This window comes from Rattus norvegicus, chromosome 1, assembly GCF_036323735.1.
Source record: "Rattus norvegicus strain BN/NHsdMcwi chromosome 1, GRCr8, whole genome shotgun sequence".
Taxonomy (NCBI): Eukaryota; Metazoa; Chordata; class Mammalia; order Rodentia; family Muridae; genus Rattus; species Rattus norvegicus.
In genome coordinates, this window is record NC_086019.1 from 205772901 (window position 1) to 205795311 (window position 22411).

At 46.6% G+C, this 22411-nt stretch overlaps 1 protein-coding gene across 14 annotated transcripts in view; it reads left to right on the plus strand.

The window, feature by feature from the left end:
* Positions 1–22411, plus strand: part of Phrf1 (PHD and ring finger domains 1) — a 33215-nt gene that overhangs the window by 9637 nt on the left and 1167 nt on the right. For 6 of the 14 annotated variants that reach the window (XM_039098028.2, XM_006230511.5, XM_006230510.5 and 3 more), the window contains exons 5-16: positions 2007–2090; positions 5013–5140; positions 8553–8650; positions 8921–9096; positions 10092–10221; positions 16190–16317; positions 17383–17564; positions 17691–17810; positions 18213–18367; positions 18875–21550; positions 21758–21957; positions 22056–22385. In XM_039098028.2, the coding sequence (XP_038953956.1) occupies positions 2007–2090; positions 5013–5140; positions 8553–8650; positions 8921–9096; positions 10092–10221; positions 16190–16317; positions 17383–17564; positions 17691–17810; positions 18213–18367; positions 18875–21550; positions 21758–21957; positions 22056–22385 (4407 nt within the window). Of the gene's footprint in view, positions 1–2006; positions 2091–5012; positions 5141–8552; positions 8651–8920; positions 9097–10091; positions 10222–16189; positions 16318–17382; positions 17565–17690; positions 17811–18212; positions 18368–18874; positions 21551–21757; positions 21958–22055; positions 22386–22411 lie in introns of those variants that run through there. The other 8 variants (XM_063280803.1, XM_006230514.5, XM_063280804.1 and 5 more) reach the window with 5 other exon arrangements.

Genomic DNA, 22411 nt, shown 5'->3' on the forward strand with positions numbered 1-22411 from the left:
TATAACAAGTTCTAGGCCAACCAGGGCTACATAGCTAGAACCTGTCTCAATTAATTAGTTGAAAAGCAAGTCAGTCTGTTTGCTGTGCTTATGATGTTTTTTTTTTTTTTTTCGGAGTTGGGGACCGAACCCAGGGCCTTGCGCTTGCTAGGCAAGTGCTCTACCACTGAGCTAAATCCCCAACCCCTATGATGTTTATTGGTAAGAAGGCATTTGAAAATAAGCTTATTAGTAAAGATCTTACATATCAGTTCAGATGTTGGATTTTGTGAGATAGCTAGGTACTGGGTTAATGAAGGTGAAAAATTTAGACTTAAAAAAAAAATGAGTCAGGGAGATGGGTGGTGGTAATAGACACCTTTAATCCCAGTACTTGGGAGGCAAAGGCAAGCAGATCTCTGAGTTTGAACCAGCCTGGTCTACAGAGCCAGCTCCAGGATGGCCAGGACCACACAGAGAAACCTCTTCAAAAAACCAAGGATGGGGGTAGATAAATAAATGAAATATAATCAGTCAGGCACTGGAGAGATAGCTCAGCAATTAAGAGCACTGGCTGATCTTTCAGAGGACCTGAGTTCAGTTCCCAGTGCCCACGTAGTTGCTTACAACTGTATAACTCCAGCTCCAGGGATCTGACACCTTCACATAGACATATAAGTAGGCAAAACACTAATGTACATAAATTAAAAAAATAAGATCAGGGTCAAGGAGCTGGTCCAGCAGCAAAGGATCTTGCATCAAGCATGACAGCCTGTGTTTGCTCTCTAGGGGCCACATGGTAGGCGAGCACTACCTTCAACAAGCGGTCCTCTGACCTCACCTCTCACAGTCAGTCAGTCGGGCTGGCCAGCAGGGAAAGCACATTGTCTTCTAGTCTCTTCACATCTGCTGTGGCACGCATAGCCTTCCCTGCCACCTCACCTTGTGGGACATGTGGTGCACAGCTATAATTCCTAGCATTTAGGAAGATTGCCATGGGTGTGATGCTAGCTTTGGTTACCTAGTAAGTTCTAGGCTAGTCTGGGCTACAGAATGACACCCTGTCTCAAACTCTTCCACCAAAAAGAAAGGGAGGGAGAGAGAGAAATTAATATTAAGCCAGTCAGACCAGGGAAGATACAGTGCCTTGGTTCTCACATAACTGTAGTGGCAGGACATGAAAGAGAGGTGGCAGACCTGGGTGGCCCTCAGTTTATACATTTATCAGAATGTAGTGGAGTACACAGCTAACAAAGGTATGTTTTATTGTATGGTATATTTCAGGAAAGGCAACTTGAGCTGAATAGACAAGGAAAAAAATCTTTGTAGCCTACATCTGATTATCATACACACTGAGACCATGTTCAAGGTCCCGTGAGCAGTTCACAAAGGCCTACGAGAAGATCTGGGATAGCAGCAAATAGACTGAAATGCTGGTTACTCAGTGTTTCCCTTCCCTGCTCTCCTTTTCCTTCTCACCTACACGACACCTGTATGGGAGCATGCATCCCGCTTGTTGACCATTCTCCCTCAGTAGCATGGTGACCTCAAGTTCTCACCATCCAGTTCTAGCATCTTAGCATAGGACTTCAGCCAAGACCAAGGCGATCGGTACAGATTTCAGTGTAAAAGGAATTATTATTATTTTTGTTTTTTCAGGACAGGGTTTCTCTGTGTGTATCCCTGACTAGCCTTAAACTCGAAGAGATTGCTTGCCTGTGCCTCCTGCTGCCTGCCTCCCAAGCACTGGGATTAAAGGCATGCACTACAACCACCTGGCTAATAAAAACAACTTTCTAATTTGTTGTTTCAGATAATCTGTAGATCAGGCTGGCCTCATATTCATAGTTCTCCTGCCTTGGCCTCCCAAATGCTGGGATAATGGCCAGGTGCTACCACCTCCATCTTAAAACTGTTGCTTGTTAAGTGAATTCTTCATTTTGAAGAGAGTCATAATGATCGTAATAAGTAATTGATGAGTAATGAGGGATTATGCAGGATTCTAATCCAATCTTTATTTCTTACAGAATGCTAATTCCTGTCCAGTTGATCGAACAATATTTAAATGTATTTGTATTCGAGCCCAATTTAATGGTAAAATCTTAAAGAAGGTAAGTGTAGATACTGCCTACCCCTGCTTGTATTCTTGTAGGAAGAGCATGACTTGCTTTTTTTCTTGTGAGGTGGTTGTCAGTTCAATTAGGCTTAAAAAGGAGTGACTCAGGCATCCTTTTCGGCCCTGACCAAGCCTAGGGCTAGGACTATCCATATTTACTGGGGCATAGAGTAGGAGTCATGGAGATGTTAGGGGTTTCTGGGCTTCTGTTTCCTCACACCTTCTTACTACAGAGCTTCTCTTTGGCCTGTCTCCTTATGAACTGCACTCTTGGCATGTGGGAGGTTGCAGTAGGGTGGGACAAAGGGCCATCTAACTGAAGTTTGGAAAAGTACTGTTGGGACTGGAATGAAAGGTGTTTTTGCTTATTATTTATTGTCCTCTCTCTTTCTCTTCTTTCATTACTCCTTTTTTTTCTCTGCTTTTCCTATCTGTCCCCCCAAACCGCCCACCTCCTTTCTTTTTTTTTCTTCCTTTCCATGGATTAAATTCTAGGCCTTGTGCATGCTAAAGCAAGCTATACAACCAAGTGCTACAACTTGAGCCCTGATTGTTTTTTGTTTTTTTTTTTTTTTTTTTTTTTTTTAAAGATTTATTTATTTATTTTATGTACAGCATTCTGCCTGCATATGTGACTGCAGTCCAGAAGAGGGCACCAGATCTCATTACAGATGGTTGTGAGCCACCGTGTGGTTGCTGGGATTTGAACTCAGGACCTCTGGAAGAACAGTCAGTGCTCTTAACCACTGAGCCATCTCTCCAGCCCAAACAGTTTCTTTTTTTTTTTTTTTTTTTTTCCGGAGCTGGGGGCCGAACCCAGGGCCTTGGCGCTTGCTAGGCAAGCGCTCTACCACTGAGCTAAATCCTCAACCCTGATTGTTTTGTTTGAGAGAGGGTCTCACTGTGTAGACCACACTGGCCTTGAACTCCCAAGAGTTCAAGAATGCAGGAATTAAAGGCATGTGCTACCACTCCCCATGTATCCCTTGTGTTTTTTTGAGACAAATTCTTACTGTGCATCAAAAGATCAGCCTTGCCATGGTTGTGTACATCTTTATTCTCAGAACTGGGAGGTAGAGGTGGGTGGATCTCTCTCTCTGTTTGAGGACAGCCAAGAAAACATAGTTAGATCTTAAAAGGTGGTGGCACACACCTTTAATGCCAGCATTTAGGAAGCAGAGACATCGGCAGATCTGTGTGAATTCAAGGCCAGCCCAGTCTACAGAGTTCTGGGACAGCCAGGGCTACACACAGAGAAACCATGTCTTGAAAACTAAATAGACAGACAGACAGACAAACAACACCAATAAAACAACAAAACAAATTTCAGTTCTCTTGTTCTTTGCCTTCTGATCCTTTTGCTGGTGATTGAACCTAGGACCTCTAACAGGCTGAGCAAGCTCTGTGCCACTGAGCTACATGGCAGGAGTGTTGTTGAGCTTGTGCTTTAAAGTCCTCATGTGCTCTCCGCGCCTGTGCCTGGCACTCACAGCGCTGGTGACTCAGTTCCATGATGTATTCTCACACCACAGGCTTGTCATCATGTTTGTTGCTTACTTGTTTGTTTTTAGAGACAGGGTCTCTGTGTAGCCCTGGCTGTTCTGAACTTACTGTAGACCAGACTGACTTCACACTCTCAGAGATCCACCTGCCTCTGCCGCCCAAGTGCCCAAGTGCTGTGATTAAAAGCCTGCACCACCACTCCTGGCCCCTGGTGCAGTTCTTGCTTTTACTTTTCTAGTTACTTGCCTTGCCGTAGAGACAACATGAAGGTCACCTATGTCTTAGGGTTTTTTGCTGCAACAAAACACTGTGACCAAAGAGCAAGTTGAGGAGCAAAAGGCTTATTTGGCTTATACTTATATATATTACTATAATGAATACATTATTGAAGGAAATCAGGATAGGAACTGAAACAAGGTCGGAACCTGGAGGCAGGAACTGATGGAAATGCTATTGAGGCTGTAGAGGGTTGCTTGCCTACTGACTTGCTCCTTATGGCTGGCTCAGCCTGCTCGCTCACTCCTTTCTTTCTTCCTTTCGTTCGTTCATTTGTTCATTCTTTCTGTTTCTATTTTTGTTTTTGTTTTTTTAGAAATAGAGTTTCTCAGCCCTGGTTATCCTGGAACTCAGATTTATAGATCTCCCTGCCTCTGCCTCCAGAGTACTGGACCTAAACACACGTGCTACCATGCCCAGCCTTCAGTCTGCTTCCTTATAGAACCCAAGACCACCAGCAGAGAGATGATACTACCCACAATGGGCTGGGCCCTCCCCCATCAATCTCTTAAGAAAATGTCTTAAAGCTGGATCTTATGGAATCATTTTCTCAGTTGTTCCTTTCTTTCAGATGACTCTAGCTTGTGTCGAGTTGACATAAGACTAGCCAGCATACCATATATTTGTTTATTCAGGATGTGGGTCCATAGGACCTGTCTTAGGGTTTCTGTTTGTTATGATAGCATCATGACCAAAAGTAACTTGGAGCAAAAAGTTTATTTTGCTTATCTGTTTCAAATCACAGTTCATCATCAAAGGAAGTCTGGGCAGTAACCTGGAGATAGGAGCTGGTGCAGAAACCATGGGGGAATGCTGCTTATTGGCTTGCTCCCTGTGACTTTCTCAGCCTGCTTATAGCACCACAGGGCCATAGCCCAAAAGTGACACTATTCACAATGAGCTGGCTAGAAAATGCCACCCTGTTTACCCATAGTCCAGTCTGATAGGGGTATTTTCTCAACTGAGATTTCCTCTCCTAACATGATGCTAACTTATGTCCCAGTTGACATTTTAGCTAGCACACAGCCCACGTAGATCTTTGGTCAGTCGATTTACTTTAGATTAGATACGTCTTGTCCTATGAATTGACCACTCAGATTTTGAGGATATGTTCATTAACCAGTATTTCTGTCTTCAGATACCAGTGGAAAACACTAGAGCTTGTGAAGATGAGGAGGCTGAAGAGGAAGACCCGACCTTTTGTGAAGTGTGTGGCAGGAGTGATCGTGAGGACCGGCTCCTACTTTGTGACGGCTGTGATGCTGGGTAAGGGTAATGGTGCCTCATACCTGCCTTGCGGGCTGTTAGGTTTGGCATGGTCAGGAGAGCAGGGTGAGTACTGAGGACTCCATTGTGGAGTTCGGCCCTGTGAGTCATAAGCAGTGACACTGATAGCTCTCCTGCCTCCTATATCTCTACTTCCTTGGGCTGCTCAAAGGCCATACAGTATGTCATGGCCAAGAAAAAAGGGAGGAGAGTGGACTCACTGGCCTTAGGAGAGAGGGCAGGCCGGCTGAGGACTACATCATCTTGCTGCCTGGATCTTTTTATCATTATTGTTATTATTTTCACTATGTGTGCAGTCTATATGTGAGTATGTACATGTGAATACAAGTGTTTGTGGAAGGCAGAGGCTTTGGGTCACTCTGGAGCTAGAATTACAGACTGGTGTAAGTTACCTGAAGTGGGAGCCTTGTACCCTGTGGGAGTGATAGGGTTTTAACTGCGAACCATCTCTGGCTCTCTCCTTTTGCCTTTTGATATACTTGAAGTCACTTTATGCTTGTGAGCCTGTCTTCTGGGACACTGCTTGTGTTCTTTGCTCACCCTTTGGTCTCTGAGATGGAACTGGCCTCCCCTAGCCTCTTGTTGGATCTTTGGCTATTGGTTAGAAAGATTTTTCTGCTATAAAATTATGGCCAGTTACAGAAATATTCTTGCAGTGGTGAGGCTGGTAAATCTGGAATGTTTCCTAGGGCAGAAAATAGTAGTTTGAAGATGTGTCCATGCTGGGAGCTGTTTTCTGAACTTGCCCATGCTCTCCTGTCACTGGGGTTCTTCTGTGCCGCCATTTTTGCTAGCTCCACTGGCTGGACTTTGGTGTATAGTTTATACCCAGGAGCTGACTTTCAGCACCACAGGGATCACCTGTGCCCTCTCAAGCCTGTGGAAATAGTTAGTACAGTGAATACCAGCTTGTCTTCCAGGCTCCGGCAGATCTACCTGCCTGCTGCTGCCCTTATTGCAACCCTTGGACCTCACTGCCCCTGGGTGCTACTATTCCGTAGGCTTGGTGTCCCTCATTCCTAACATTTGTTTGAATCCATGTTTTGCCACATTGTCTCCACCTTACGGATTGAACGAGTCCTACAAGCATCTAGGACCTCTTCTCTCTTCATTTGTGGATTGATTTATTTTGAGACAGGGTTTGACTGTATAGTCCTGCCTGGCCTGGAATTGGCTATGCAGACCAGGCGTGCCTGCTTCTGCCTCCCAAGTGCTGGAATTCAAAGCATCTACAATCTTGGCTGGCTTGATTATTTGTGAGATGTAGATCCGCTCTGTTGCCTGTGCTAGCCTCCAACTACTAGACTCAAGCAAAGACTAACAAGTATACACCCCACACCTAGCCCTATTAATTTCGTTTTGTTTGTTTGTTTTTGGCTTCAAACATGTAGCAGTTCTCTTCTCTGTTGTAGGAGCTACAGATGTCGACTTCTAAGCCTGTTGTCTGTTAAAGCTGTAAATCGGGGCTTTGTTTCTAGTAGTAACTGACCAGGAATTTCTGGGGGTTTCTCTATCTTCATGAAGTTTTTTGTTTTGTTTTAGTCAAGAATTACACTTGTAAATTTCATATTGATTTATGTATTTCACTTAACAGATGTAACAGTGTAAGCATTAAAGGTCCTGATAGATCTAAGATATTAAAATTAACACATATTAGTGATTCTTGTGCTTCTAAGCACCTTAATACTGTTGGCTTTTACTTTTTTTTTTTTTTTTTTTTTTTTGGTTCTTTTTTTTGGAGCTGGGGACCGAACCCAGGGCCTTGCGCTTCCTAGGCAAGCGCTCTACCACTGAGCTAAATCCCCAACCCTACATTTTTTTTTTTAAAGATTTATTCATTTATTATATATAAGTACACTGTAATGTCTTCAGACACACCAGAAGAGGGCATCGGATCCCATTACAGATGGTTGTGAGCCACCATGTGGTTGCTGGGAATTGAGCTCATGCCCTCTAGAAGAGCAGTCGGGTGCTCTTAACTGCTGAGCCATCTCTCCAGCCCTACATTTTTTTTTTTTAATATCTTCATAGTTGTCTCTCAATTTACAAGTCTAAAATTTCTCATTCACTTTGAAATGAAATCACAAGACTTTCTATGGATGTGGGGGGCGTGTTGCACACGTTGGCATCTTGTGAAATAAGTGCAGGTTGTCTTTGAGTTTTAAGGGATTAATGACTGAACATTAAAGGTCATAATTAAAGGTTCACAGGGAGACAGGAGAACATGAGAGAAGGTCTTAGGATGGACTTTACTTGAGTCTCTTTATGGCTTTTCAAGTTTTGTTGCATGATGTAAAGTGGACCACGTTTCACGTGACATTCCAGTGAGGGTCACACACCTGACTGTGGAGGATTCGCAACCACCGTAGCTCCAGGCACTCCTGTGCACACACTGTGTGTGCACGTGTTCATATACTTCTTCGTTTTGTAGGGTTTTTTGGTTGGTTTTGTGGGTTTTGTGGTTTTGTTTTACTTTTTAGTTTTGGTTTTTGAGACAGGGTTTGTGTAGCCCTGGCTGCCATGGAACTAGCTCTGTAGAGCAGGCTGGCCTTGAACTCACAGAGATCTGCCTGTCTCTGCCTCCCAAGTGCTGGAATTAAAGAAAGGTGCATGCTTGCCCGGCTCCAGACGCATAATACAAATCTCAAGTTTTTTTTTTTTTTTCTTTTTAGAAAAAGAAGAAAGGTAGAAAGTGTCAGTACAACTCTCCCCAAAGTTTATTCCTGGGAAGCTTGATGGGAAGAATTTAAAAATAAGACCTGAGAGAGCATAGTAGCTCACACCTTTAATACCAATACTATGAGTTCAAGGCCAGCCTGTCCCACATAGTGAGTTCTAGGATAACCAAGTTACATAGTGAGACTGACTGAAAAAACAAAACCACAAAAACAAAGGATATGGACAGAGAAAAGCCTAGGGACTGAGTGCAGGGCTTCTTGGGGTGCCCTCTTCAGGAACCTCTTGCTCATCTCTTTGACGCTCTCCATGCCCTGTCCATGGTGGTCCACCAAGGTCCTTGGTGGCATGATATGATTGAAGCATGGTCAGTTTGGCTGCACTGTAATGATCTCTCTGCCAGCGTGGGGCAGGACTTTCGCTAGGCAAGTGTTCTTTCCCAAGCCCCATAGAACACTCTCTGTAAAGAAAGATTACGTAGTCATCTACTGTCAGACACAGTGGGTCAGAGGAGATTAGAGTTTCTGTGGCCCACTTTGGGAGTGGGGATTAGAGGCAGGGACTGTGTTTATACTGAGGACCCAATAATATGTGGAAGTGATTCAGCCGTTGGCAGGATACATTGCAGACTAAACATATTTAGTCTTTGCAATGTGGTTTCTTGTGAGACTTGAGGTCCAAGGCCAAGACTGGCACTGAACTGTTGTTCCCATAGGTACCACATGGAATGTTTGGACCCTCCTCTCCAGGAGGTGCCTGTGGATGAATGGTTCTGCCCAGAGTGTGCGGTCCCTGGTGTTGATCCCACTCATGGTAATGTGCTATCCTTTCCTGCAGAGCACTTGGGTTTTTCCTATTGTCAGTTTTAGAGAAGGACCTTGGAGAAAATCTAGACTTGTTATGTGGGGAGAACTTTCATCAGGGAGAGGGCTTTCTTTGAATTCCTTGGTAAGAGCTGGAGGAGTTTAACCTTTGGAGGCCATGAAAGGTTGTCAGTTTGGGGCTCTCAGTTCTTAAGGCTAACTGGGAAAAGCTTGTGATATGAAGTGTACATGACCCAGCAGCCCACGGCTCTCTCCTAAGATGCAGCTCCTGTGAGTGATGAGGAGGTCTCCTTGCTACTGGCTGATGTAGTGCCTACCACCAGCAGACTTCGGCCTCGAGTAGGCAGGACCCGGGCCATCGCTAGGACACGGCAGAGTGAGAGAGTGAGGGCAACTGTGAACCGGAACCGGATCTCTTCTGCCAGAAGGGTCCAGGTAAGTAGCCAGCACTGAGCTGGGTCTAAACAGGGTGGTCTCAGGGTATGGGAACTGAACTGAAGGGATACCACAGGCAGTAAAGGGTCCGTAGCATTGTCCCGTGACAGCCCACCATGCATGCAGTTAATCTGGCAAGAGAGCAGATGCATCCATTGAAGACACAGTGTTTCACCTATGTGCCAGCAGGACCAGTAGGACTGGCTTCTCTAACACTTTGATGGATGGGATGATGATTTGGGGAATTTGCTCTAGTGTGAAAATGGCCACTTACTGGCTCTTCACCCCTTCCAGGCACAAGAGATTCTCTTCTTCATGCCTGGCTCCTGGCACTCATTGTTAGATGTCTGTGACCACTGTTCTGGGTACTGAGGGAGCTTAAAAGTTCTTTCTGTGAAGTCATATTCCTGTGGTCAGTATAGTGACATCATGGTTCAAGTTCCAAATGGGTTGAAGGACTGGGAACTATCTTCTGTCCTATGCCCTCTCTCAGTAACCTCCAATTTTGTACTTGAGTCTCAGCTCATGCTTGCCATCCCTCTTTGACTTTGTGTGCAGGGTAGTGTTGGGGCTGCTATTTCTCACTCGCTTCATTGTTTTCTATCTGCTGGCTCATTCCTTAGTCCCTGCTAGGCCCTGACCATCACATGCCTGCCTCACCTGGGCTGAGGCAATGCTCCTGGCTCCCACCTGCCCACTTCCTTCCTGCTTGGACCTGATAGCAGCTGAACCCTCTAGTTCATCCTTTGCCTGATCTTCCCTTCTAGAACTTTGCAAAGAACTACTGTCCTTGTGATCATGCTGTCCACTTTTGGTAGGAAAGGAGGGAGGTGGTTCCAGTCTCAAACTATTCTGGCCTCTCTGGTCAGTTTTCGTCATATTCAGGGATCTGAAAGGGAGTCTGCACTGACAGGATCTACTCACATGGCCCAGCTCAGTGTCCCATCCGTTGAAAGGGTGGTCACCCACTGAGTGGTGCTGTCCCTTGTATGCAGCATGTGCCACGGTACCTCATGTCTTCTCTGCTGGATGAAACTATTGAGGCTGTCGCCACTGGTCTGAGCACAGCTGTATACCAGCGTCCCTTGACACCTCGTGTTCCTGCAAAACGGAAAAGGAAGGCAGGTAAGCTGGCATAATGGGCTTGCCTCCCACCATCAGCTCTGTTTCAGAGTCCAGATATGTGGTCATTTCTGATTATTCCTGCAACTTTCTCAGCCAGAAGAATAGTATACCCTTCACATTTGTGGGTTCTATACTGTCAAGCTCATCTAAACCTAGTTAGAGACTATTAGGGAGAAAGAAGCACATCTGGATTGTTTGGTACAGATGTACCGTCATTCTCTGATTGAGACAGTATTTGCTGTTGGCATGGCTGCTGCATTTCCTAAGTGAATAAATGTCTGGAGCTGGTGTAAACTATCCACAAACACCGCTGGCACATAGAAGGGACCTAGAACCCTGAGACCACCTCTGCATCCTGATCTTGTCTCACTGACCCACCCTTCTCCTTCACATTAATGTTTGATGTGCCTAGCAGATGCAACTCAGTGTGGATTTAGGGACTCCTCTCTCCCTAGGTGGGTCATAATCAATCTGTAGCCTCTTAAAAATATACTTTATTGGGCTGGCAAAGTGGCTTAGCAGAGATAAAGGTGCGTGCCACCAAGCTTGATAAGCCAAGTAGGATCCCTGGAACCCACTGATAGAACTGGCTGTACAGGTTGTTCTTGATAGGCTGTGTATGTGGTGCGCTCACACACAAATAAAAATTTTAATTTACTTTATTCACATCTGCACAGTAAAGTACATGTACCCACTGTAAGTGCATCTTACTCACGGTGTGATTTTTTTTTTTTTTTCATCATCTATCAGTCTGGGTTCCCACTAGATCCAGTGGAACTCTCTGGTCTTGCTTCATTTGCTACCACAGTCTTTAGAACATGTGTGATGTGTATTTTTCCATTATCAAAGAGTCTGTTAAAGTGCCAGTTTGTTGACTTCTTATGTGATGGTCATTTGTGTTATTTCCCAATTGCATTTCCTAAGGAGAAGCTACAGCCAGGTGTGGTGGCACCTGCCTTTGGTCCCAGCATTTAGGAAACAGGCATGTGGATTTCTAGGAATTGGAGGACAGCCTGGTCTGCATAGTGAGACCTCATCTCAAAACCTAAAAAAACAAACAAAATGAATAAAACTACAGAAAAATAAGTTTATAATCCCTGACCTTAGCTTAGGAACTATTGACAATAGATGACTTCTGGGGGAAGGAAAATCAGTTTCTTTCTTTTTTTTTTTTTCTTTTTTTTTAAAGATTTATTCATTTATTATGTATAAGTACACTGTAGCTGTCTTCAGATACACTAGAAGAGGGCATCGGATCTCTTTACAGATGGTTGTGAGCCACCATGTGGTTGCTGGGAATTGAACTCAGAACCTCTGAAAGAGTAGTTGGGTGCTCTTAACCGCTGAGCCATCTCTCCAGCCTAGAAAATCAGTTTCTTTAAAGGCATGGCCTCTAGGAGATCAACTGTTCCAGTGCATGGCTCTACATCCATGCACTACAAATTAGACGTGGTGGTTTATTTTAAAAAAGAAGAAGAAATCATGGAAGTTGGGAGGGGGTGGAAGATAAGGATTGGATCTGGGAGGAGTGGGTGCTAATTTTATCAAAATGTTGTATGCCTGTATGAAATTCTCAAAAAATAATAAATACATTTAAAAAGAATAAAAGTGCTGGAAACTACATTCATGCAGTTCAGTTTATTTTGTGAGCAGATGTTTTCTATTTTTTTTTTTTTCTTGGCAGTATGGAGGAGGGAAGAGATTAGATCATCAGCTTGATCTTAGGTTTAACTTTAGAAAAAAATGTCAACTCTTCCAGCTCTCATCCATCACATGTGTGTACTCTGCATTCTCAGCAGCACTCATGGTGGCTGGGTTTCAGTTTCTGCTCACCAGAAGGTGTGTGTGTTAGGAGCCTTAAGGTGATATGCTAAAGCTCTGAGGTCTAGGTGCTGAGGCCTTGCACATGCTAGGGTTGTGGTAGGTTTGTGTGGGTGGGTGTATTTGTAGAATCCTCTCCAGGAAGCCCTTCATTTCACCAAAAGCGGAGTTTAGAAGCCAGATCTAAAATCTGTGTTCTGAGAAAGCAATTGGTCATTGTCTAGGTCATCGACATAGCCCCTCATAAGGTCTCACACCTGCAGCTGAGGTTTAAGGTCAGGCTTTCACTTCTCATATTGTACATCTGTGTTTCCTCCTCTTCATCTCATAACCTGCTTCTCAGTGCTGATTGTAACAACTCATTTGCTTCATCAAATTGTGTAGAAAATTGTGTACCATCGTTTGATTGGAGGTTGGAGTCTGTTTCATCCCGTTAAGAACATACAGTCAGGGGGTTGGGGATTTAGCTCAGTGGTAGAGCACTTGCCTAGCAAACGCAAGGCCCTTGGTTCGGTCCCCAGCTCTGAAAAAAAAGAAAAAGGAAAAAAAAAAAAAAGAACATACAGTCAGGGGCTGGAGAGATGGCTCAGCAGTTAAGAGCACTGACTGCTCTTCCAGAGGTCATGAGTTCAATTCCCAGCAACCACATGGTGGCTCACAACCATCTGTAAAGAGATCCGATGTCCTCTTCTGGTGTGTCTGTGAAGACAGTTACAGTGTACTTATATATATATAATAAATAAATAAGTCTTTAAAAAAAAACATACCGTCAGGCACCCCACACCTCATTTTATTAAAAGACTTTTATATGTATGAGTGTTTTATCTGCCTGTATGCTTGTGTATATGTGAGCCTTGTGCCCACAGAGGCCAGAAGATGATGTTACAGACAGACCAGAGTCACAGACAGTTGTGAGCCCCATGTGGATTCTGGGAACCTAACATAGGTCCACTGCTAGAGCGACCAGTGCTTTTTATTGCACTGAGCCATCTCTCCAGCTCCAGTTTTAGTTTTGTTTCTGTAAACTTGTTTCCTTCTTCCCCTACTTTCCCTCCTTCCTTCTCCCTTTTTTAAAAATTAATTTTAATTTATAGTACACTGCATGTATGTGTGAGGGAGTCAGATCCCCTGGAACTGGAGTTACAGACAGTTGTGAGCTGCCATGTGAGTGCTAGGAATTGAATCTGAGACCTCTGGAAGAACAGCCTGTGCTCTTAACCTCTGAGCCATTTCTCCAGTCCCTCTCCCTTTTTTTTTATAACAGATTTTCTCTTTGTGACCCAGGCTAGCCTTGAATTCATATCATACTCTACCTGCCTCAAGTTCCTTTGGGGTAGGTTACATTATTTAGAGTATGTGATACATGCCTGTAATCCCAGTACTTCAGAGGTGGAGGCAGGAAGATCAGGAGCACAAGGTTATCCTTAGCTACATTGTGAGTTTGAGTATAGCCTGGGCTACAAATGAGAAGCTGTCTCAAACTAAAAATGTGAATGCTTATTTGAATTAAGATCCAAGACAAATTCATGTTAGGCTGTGTGCGTTAGCTCCCTTCTCTGCTCTCCCCTGGCATTTGGTCTGTGTAAAGAAGCAGTGTTCACTTTGCTGTTATCTGTAGATTGTATACTTGAGCTGTATGCCAGAAACTTTATCACATTCCTCTAAATGGTACAGTTTAAATTTTATGAGTTTTTTCCTTCTTGAATTTCCCACTTGGTATTTTCAGTTATGTTTGATTGTGCATTATAGGAGCCATAGAAAGGGCAACCAGGGAGGAGGGGCACTGTGCTCTCTGCTTCCTGGGGGTTCCTGCAGAAGATGTCTGCCCTAGTTGAGCTGCTAATTACCTGGTATTCCCTTCACACCACAACATATCCTGGTGTATTCAGTCCTGGCTTGTCAGAATCCTAGAATAAAGAGTCATGGCAGTACATTTGAGGGTGGTTTAGACCACAGCACAGGTCCTTTACCAGTTGATTTCTGCTTGAAGGTGCGTATCTCCACAAGGGCTCAGAGTGCTTGTTGGTCTTCCAGTCTCTAGGCGAGCTCTGTTTGAACCATGAATGGTCATGTTATAGCCATTGTTGTCTTCAGCTCTTGGTTTTCATGTGTTCTGTTTTTGGATTTATGTAACGTATATAATGGTTCTAAAAACCTAATTGCTCAGAGAGGTAGAAGAGCCCCATCTTTTCATTGCTATTTGGATTATCCCCTCCCCTCCAAGAACACATTACTTTAAAATGTTACAGATTTATTTCTCTGGTTTAAAAAAACAATTCTGTTAGGCTGAAATGATGGCTCAGCAGTTAAAAGCACGGCTATTCTTCCCTCAGTCCTGAATTCAGGTCCTAGCAGTGACCTGGTGGCTGATAACCATCTACAATGGGATCTGATGCCCTCTTTTGTGTGTCTGAAGAGCGAGACTGCTGTACTCACATACTAAAAAAAAAAAAAAAAAAAAAAAAAAAAATTCCAGGCCAAGGCAGTGCTTGTTGCCCAGACTGCAAGACAAGTTGGTCAGTGTCTAATCCCAGTGTTCCTGAGGCAGGAGGATCCAGAGTTCAAGGTCATTTTCTCCACTACACAATGAGAGGAGAGTGTCTCAAAAGACCGTGGGTGATTTTTAACAGATACAGACTCTTGCTAACAGACCTGATACCCTGATTACAATCTCCAGATCACATGGTAGAAGAGCCAATTCTTACAGGTTTCCCTCTAACTTCTCCAACACATGCACACATACAAAATAAATTTTAAGAATTCACTTTCCCAGGAGAGTGCTGGGAAGGCTGAGTAAGGTGAAGAGTGCTTGTGGCTCTTGCAGAGGACCTAGGATTGGTTCCCTGAACCAATGGCTGCTCATGACTGTTACTCCAGGTCTAGGGGCTCTAGCACCCTCTTCTGAATGCCTGGGTAGTGGACTTACGCATGCACGTGTAGACAAAGTAGGTAGTCACATGTAAAATAAAATAAAATATTCAAAAAAATTCTTAGGTGAGGCATGTGTTCACATCTGTAATCCTTGAGAAGCTGAAGTAGAATTTCCATGGGTTCCAGACCAGCTACAGACTTAGACAATTAAGCAAAAATAAATAGTGGCTGGAAAATGGCTTTGTGGTTAAGATCACTGACTGGTCTACCAAAGAACTCAGGTTCAATTTCCAGCACCCACATGGCAGCTCACAACTGTCTGTAACTTCATTTCCAAGGGACTGACATCCTCACATGAATGAACATATATATATGCAAAACAACAAAAATTAAACAGTACACATAAAATAAAAATCTTAGGGGCTGGAGAGATGGCCCAGTGATTAAGAGCACTGACTGCTCTTCCAGAGGTCTTGAGTTCAATTCTCAGCAACCACATGGTGGCTTACAACCATTTATAATGAGATCTGATGCCCTCTTCTGGTGTGTCTGAAGAAAGTAAAAAAAAAAAAAAAAAAAAAGTCCTTAAAAAAAGTAAATAAATGAAAAAGTAGTGCCGGGTGGTGGTGTCACAGGCCTGCAATCCCAGCACTTGGGAGGTAGAGGCAGGCGAATCTGAGTTTGAGGCCAGAGTGAATTTCAGGATAGCTACAACTACAGAGAAATCCTGTTTCAAAACACATAAAATAAAAATTAAGCAGGCCAGGCATACAGCACTTGTGAAGCACAGTAGACAGATCAAGAGTTCAAGGTCATCCATAGCTGTATACTGTGCCATCATGGGTTACATGAGACATAACTCTTGTCTCAAGAGCAGGGACTGAAGAGATGGCTCAGTTGAAGAAAAGTGTTTGCTGCTATTCCAAGAGGACCGGCCCCAGTACCCACGGTGAATGGCTCATAGCTACATATAATTCCAGTGCCAGGGCATCTGATGCCCACTTCTTTCCTCCAAGGGCACGTGCTTGCATCACTCACACACACACACACACACACACACACACACACACACACACACACACACACACACATAAAAAATAAACTTTGTGTGTGAGTTGTATGTAAGATTAAAGCCAGCACATGGTAGTCCTGAGGTGCCCAGACCCTCTTCGTAGCTTCCTAAGCTCTGCTCTAACAGAGCTTGGAGGACTGGGTCACCCAAGTCAGAAAAGACCCTGCAGTACTGAATCACAGACATTCAATGTTGTCTTTTCAGGGAGACGAAAGAAAGTACTGGGAAGGAAGAAAACCCGGTCCAGGTCATCTGTGAAAAGTAAGAGTGGGGGTACAAGAGCCAAGAAACGGCAGCACCGTGTGAGGAGGACGAAAGGGAGGAAGCTGAAGGTGAGGATATAGCAGAAGTGTCTAGATGAGCCAGTCTTGCTCCTCTGTATGCCTCTGCTGCAGAAGTGTCAACGTGGCTGTTTCTGCTGCTCTATAGGCGGGTGGGTGTGCTTCTAGGTCCTTTGGAGTAGGGTATGTTAAGGATTATGTATGATGAGCCCTGAAACATAGAGGCAGAGGGGAGGGCCAGCAGGGCTCGAGTCACCTTCTTATGGTCACTGGCTGGTTAGATCAAAGGGCTCTCAATCCTAAACTAGGAACAGGTGTGGGTAGGCTGAGTTGAAACCCTCAGGGCAGATAGTCAGTGTCTGTCTTAGGGAGCTGTCTTAGGGAGCCTCGTGTGTGAGAAGCCTGTGTTCAGTATATCCACATCAAGTACTGTGTTCTCACTCAGCCCTGCTGTCATGAGACACACATGGTACTTATAGACGCAGAATGCTGGGGGCGGGAGGGCATGGGGGACACACACAAAAACTTGACCATGTGTTTTATTTGAATTTATACTTGTTACCCATTGCCTGATAAGTAAGTTTTTTAGTGTATGTTTGTAATATAAAGACATGTTTAAATATTTAGTAGTTAGAACATTTGTTCTGGATGTCAGCAGATTCTTCTGGCTGTGATTAAATTTATGAGGAAGTTAGGTATCTGACAATGTTCTTGGATTCTGTGGTCATTTAGCACTTACTTTGTGCCCTGAGGCCTAAGGGCTTGACAATATCAGTTCTTCCTTTCTTGTTTCTAGAAAGTTCTAGACCATACTAGAATCCATCCTGAGCTCACTTTCTCCCTCTGCAATTACTGTGTTTCCTTTTGACCCCCTAGTAGAACATGTGGGGCCATCGCCCATGGTGGACGTGTGGACAGACCTGGGGAGAGGTCTCAGCCGAGGGTGTTGGCTCTGTTCCTTACTCAGAACTAGAGCAAGTGGCATGTGGTGCTCGATTTTAGTATCTTGGGAATGATTACAATTGTGATAGTGTTAAAAGTCCACAACTGTTCCTCCTGTGGCTATTTAAATGCTATGTGCCAGTCATTAATTTTTTTTCTATCACTTTGGTTCAGAACGAAGTCACAGCTCGTTCTCGCATTGCACGAACACTAGGCCTCCGCAGGCCTGTCCGTGGCACCAGCATGCCATCAGTATACAAGCCTGTGGACCCCTCTCTTGGGCTGATGAGGGCAGATATTGGAGCAGCTTCTCTGTCACTGTTTGGAGATCCCTATGCACTAGACCCTTTTGACAGGTAATTGCAATGGTGACTGTCCCAGTGCCCCCAGCTCATCCTCAGATTTGTTTAGGCTGCATGTGGCACCATGTCAGTGTCACAGGTCTGCTGTGTCAGTGTCCCCTTGGCATGTGTCCCATCCAGCAATGGAGAACAGTCTGCAGATCCGCCTTCCCCTCTGAGTGCCAAGAGGAGAGTGCTGTCCCGCTCAGCCCTGCAGTCTCACCAGCCTGTGGCCAGACCTGTCGCCATGGGACTCGCTAGGTATGGGGCTTCTGGGGTGGATGAGGGCATGGGACTAAATTGTCTCTCCTTTCCATATGGCCCTCGGTGATGTGACTGAGCAGCTAGCTACCCTTGGTGTCATGTGCTTGAGTTGAGGTTGGCTCTGAGTGCTAAGTCAAAGCTAATTGTCTCAGGGTCAAGTAGCACAGCTGCTAGCCACACTGGCCTTAGCCTCTAAAAGGGAAAGGGTCTTTGAGTGAGGCAGCAGTCCTGGTCCACAGTGACCAACAGGTAGAGATAACGTTCCTGCCAGCTCATGCCTTAAGTGGGGCATACATGTCATAGGTGATCTCCCTACACACTTGATCCCCATGATAGGGCTGGTGAGTGGGAATACAGAGGAACCAAGCTAGCAGAACCACTCTCTTCATCTGTCTACAGGAGGCAGCTCCCTGCTGTGGCCCCAGAGCCCAGTGTGGAGGAGGCCCCCGTCCCTGACCTGCTGGGGAGCATCCTGTGTGGCCAGAGCCTCCTGATGATGAGCAGTGCTGATGTTGTCATACACCGGGATGGCTCTCTCAGCGCCAAGAGGGCAGGTGAGCACCATGGGCTGCCCTTCCTTATGGATGTGGAAATGTAAAAAATCACAGTCCTAGAAATGGATGAGTTGGAAAGGTTCCCAGACTTTGCCCTGAGTTGGGGGCAACACTGCTAAGAACGTAGCCAATGTGAGTTCTGTCAGGGTCTGCATAATTAAGTGAGTATGACAATTCTAGGACAGTTCAGATACTTAGTGCAGTGTCCCATGAGCCAATATGGTCAAGAGTGGACAGCGTCTCCATCTGCAGCTTCTTGTCTGTCACACTGAATGGGATACATTTGAACCACAGTCCTCTCTGAAAAGAGAAAGACTACATGGCAGGGGACCATTTATGGTCCCTCAGGTAGGCAGTGGGACAGCTGAGTCATAACACTTCCATTGTGGAGGGACAATTAGTGTCTACCCTGAAAACTAGTTTCAGTTTCAGTGTCTGTTGTGTTCACAAATCATCGAACTTGTTAAAGGAAGTGGGAAGGCTTGCTATCTGACTTTTTTTTTTTAGCTCCTGTTTCTCTTCAGCGAAATTCTGTGACTCAATCCAGAGAAGAGTCCAGGCTCAGAGACAACCTGCAGCCTGGGGCACTACCTTCAGAGAGCGTATCCGGTGGACTCATAGGAGACAGACGACCAAACTCAGGGCTGAGCTGTGGGGACAGAACAGCTCTGCGCTGTCTCCCTGCCCAAATAGTGCAGACACCTGTGAGGTCAGATTCATCAGTGACCCCTCGTTCAGGTCTGTCTGGGAACCTTTCAGATGAGAGCAGACCTAAATGGAAACACAGTAACAGCCCCCGACTCAATGGCTCCAATGTACGGGTTGGTTCTGCTTCAACTAAGACCATGACTCATTCTAACTTTCCATCTAAAAATATAGCTCCTGGGCATCCTCAGAAAACAGATCCCAGGAGACCTGATTTCTCCAAGCTCCCCAGGATACCAAAGATCCGCAGGGATGGCAGTAATAGCACACAGGACCAGGCCCCAGCCAGCGGTCAGACTGTCGAGCTCCCCAGCGCATGCATCAGCCGCCTGACTGGCAGGGAAGGCCCTGGGCAGCCAGGACGAGGCCGGGCTGACAGTGAGCCCAGCAGCAGGGGTCCCCAGGAGACTGGCTCACACACAAGTGGTTCTCGACCTCCTGCGCCCAGCTCCCATGGCAACCTAGCTCCTCTAGGGCCCTCAAGAGGAAAGGGCATTGGGTCTAGCTTTGAAAGCTTCAGGATCAACATCCCTGGGAACACTGCGCACTGCAGCCAGCTGTCCAGCCCTGGATTCTGTAACACATTCCGGCCAGTAGACAGCAAGGTACAGAGGAAGGAGAACCCTTCACCCCTCTTCTCCATCAAGAAGCCGAAACAACTCAAAAGTGAAATCTATGACCCCTTTGATCCCACTGGCTCAGACTCTAGCCCTCCTAGCAGCAGCCCAGAGAGTCTTGGTTCAGGCCTTCTGCCCTCTGAGATCACAAGAACTATCTCCATCAATAGCCCAAAGGCCCCAGCCTTCCAGACTGTGCGCTGTGTTACCTCCTACAGAGTAGAAAGCGTCTTTGGGACTGAGATGGACCCTGATCCCCAGCCCCCTGGGGAGCCTGTCTCTGGCATGCTGGAGTTACTTGGCAAGGGACCTGCTGAGGGAGCCTCTGATTTGGAGCAAGAAGGACTAGGTGAAATAGAGCCTACAGAAATTCAGGGCTCCTCAGCCCGAGCACAGAGGCCATCCCCACCAGACCCTTGGGATGATGAGGATGGAGTGTCCTGTACGCCCTTCTTTGGCTCTGAGGAGCGGACAGTGACATGTGTGACTGTCGAGGAGCCAAGTGTTCCAAGCCCAGATGCTCCACAGATAACCACCCACAGAATTGTGGAGTTCAGAGCCTCATCCCGTTCCCGCTCCACCTCCAGCTCCCGAAGCAGGAAGAAAACAAAGAAGAAGAAGAAGGTTGCCAGAGAGCACCAGAGGACACGATCCAGCACTCGCTCAGGCTCCAGGGACAGGACTTCACGCTCAGTATCTCCATTTACCGAGGAACACACCAAGAGACACAGAGCCAAGACTAAGAGCCGGAGGTCTTCCAGTGACCGTGCCAGCAGCCAGGACAGAGCAAAGAGGAGGAAGGACAGAGACAGGGAGCATAGACGGGGTCCCTGGGGTCATGGCAGATGCTGGAGGAAGTCCAGGTCCCGCTCAGGGAGTCCTGGCAGTTCCTCCTGTGAGCGCCATGAGAGTAGGAGACGGAAGAGGCGGCATTCAGGGTCCAGATCTCGTGGCAGGGATGGCTCACCACACAGCAGCCTGGAGAGGGACCGGAGACATAAACATCGGGAGAGGAGCCGAGAGCGGATGGACAAGAAGGAGAGTATGACTCGGTCCCGGGAGAGAAGGAGGTGGCGGTCTCGGTCACCCAGTGTGGAGCATAGGACACGAAGGCCACATTCTCGTGAGAAGCATCCCCATTCCCCAGAGAAGAAGGGGGCTGTGAGGGAGGTTTCCCCAGCCCCTGCTCCACAGGGGGAGCCACGGCAGGATGGAGACCACTCTACCAAGCCTCCAGTCTCAGAAGTAAGTGTCTTGCCAGAGGTAGTAAGTGTCCTGCCAGAGGTGGTTGTGGCTGACCTGAACCCTCCAGAAGTCCCTCCTGTCCTCGCAGAGTCAGTTTCATGTGTGCCTGAGGACCTTGATTATGGTGATTCTGTGGAGGCAGGCCACGTCTTTGAGGATTTTTCAAATGAAGCCATCTTCATCCAGCTCGATGATATGAGCTCACCTCCTTCCCCTGAGAGTACAGACTCCTCCCCTGAGCGAGACTTCCTACCAAACCCCATACTGCCCCCAGCCAGCCTTCCACAAAACAGTACTTTACCTGTCACCCAGAGGGAGGTGTTACCAATTCACAGTGAAGATATCTCAAAGCCTGCACCCCAGCCATTGGCCCCTTCAGACCAGTGCCTGCTCAGGCAGGACACTGTAGAGACCACTGCTACAACTCTGAGCACCCCAGGTGTGTTGCCCATGGGAAAGGACAGTCCTTTGCTGAGTGGGAGAGGATGTGAAGTGGTCAGGCCCAAGGATGCTGTGGCCCCGGCCCCACTGCTGCGATCCAGAACCCTGGTGAAAAGAGTCACCTGGAACCTGCAGGAAGCAGAGGCCAGCACCCCAGCCCTGGACAGAGATCCAAGTGAGTTTGTCCTGCCCCTGGCTATGACCCTGGTGATGGTTGTCCTTGTGGGTCAGGGGTGTAGAACAGGCATTGAGGCAGGAAGGCAGCCTCCTTAAGAGCCTCTCCTGACGATCTGGGGCCCCTACTCAAGTCCAGCTTCTAACAGACACATCTGCAGGTTGGCCTTGGTTCCTACTGCTGGTTCTCTGAAAATGTTTTGGCCAGGGTTGACCACAAGGCATCCAAACTCCCTGTCTGTTGGGTCCTCAGGGACACCACTTCAGAGGCCCCAGAGGCCCCAGGAAGGAGACTGGGATGCAGAGGACAGGGCCCTCATAGGATTTCAGCAGGCACCATTCTCCGAGCTGCCCCCTCCCATCCACGTGCTCCAGGAGTCTGGGTTACCTGATGCAGATCCCTCTCAGGTGGGTGCTGGGCTAGAGGGGCATGGTCCTTGTGCTGGGCTTTTTGGGCTGCCCTGCTCAGGGCTTAGACTTCATGGTACTACTTCCTTTCTACACAGCCCCCTGGTGTTCCCAGGGCAGAAGGGCCTCCAGCTGTTGGGACTCTGCACTCAGCAGGGGGTATTCTTGCCCAGGTTTACAGCCCCAACATGCCACCACCCCTGGCTCAGCCCTCAAGCATCCCGCCCTATGCACTGGTCAACCAGCCCTCAGTCCAGTTGATTCTGCAGGGGACCCTTCCCCTAGCAAGCTGTGGTGCAGCACAGAACCTGGCCCCAGTGCCCACTATGCCAGCTACAGCCTCAGAGCTAGCTGTTCCAACCACCAACAACTCAGAAGAAAGGACGGCTACTCCCAAAACAGCTGCTGAGAAGACCAAAAAGGAGGAGGTGAGTGCTACTGCCTGTCCTTCCAC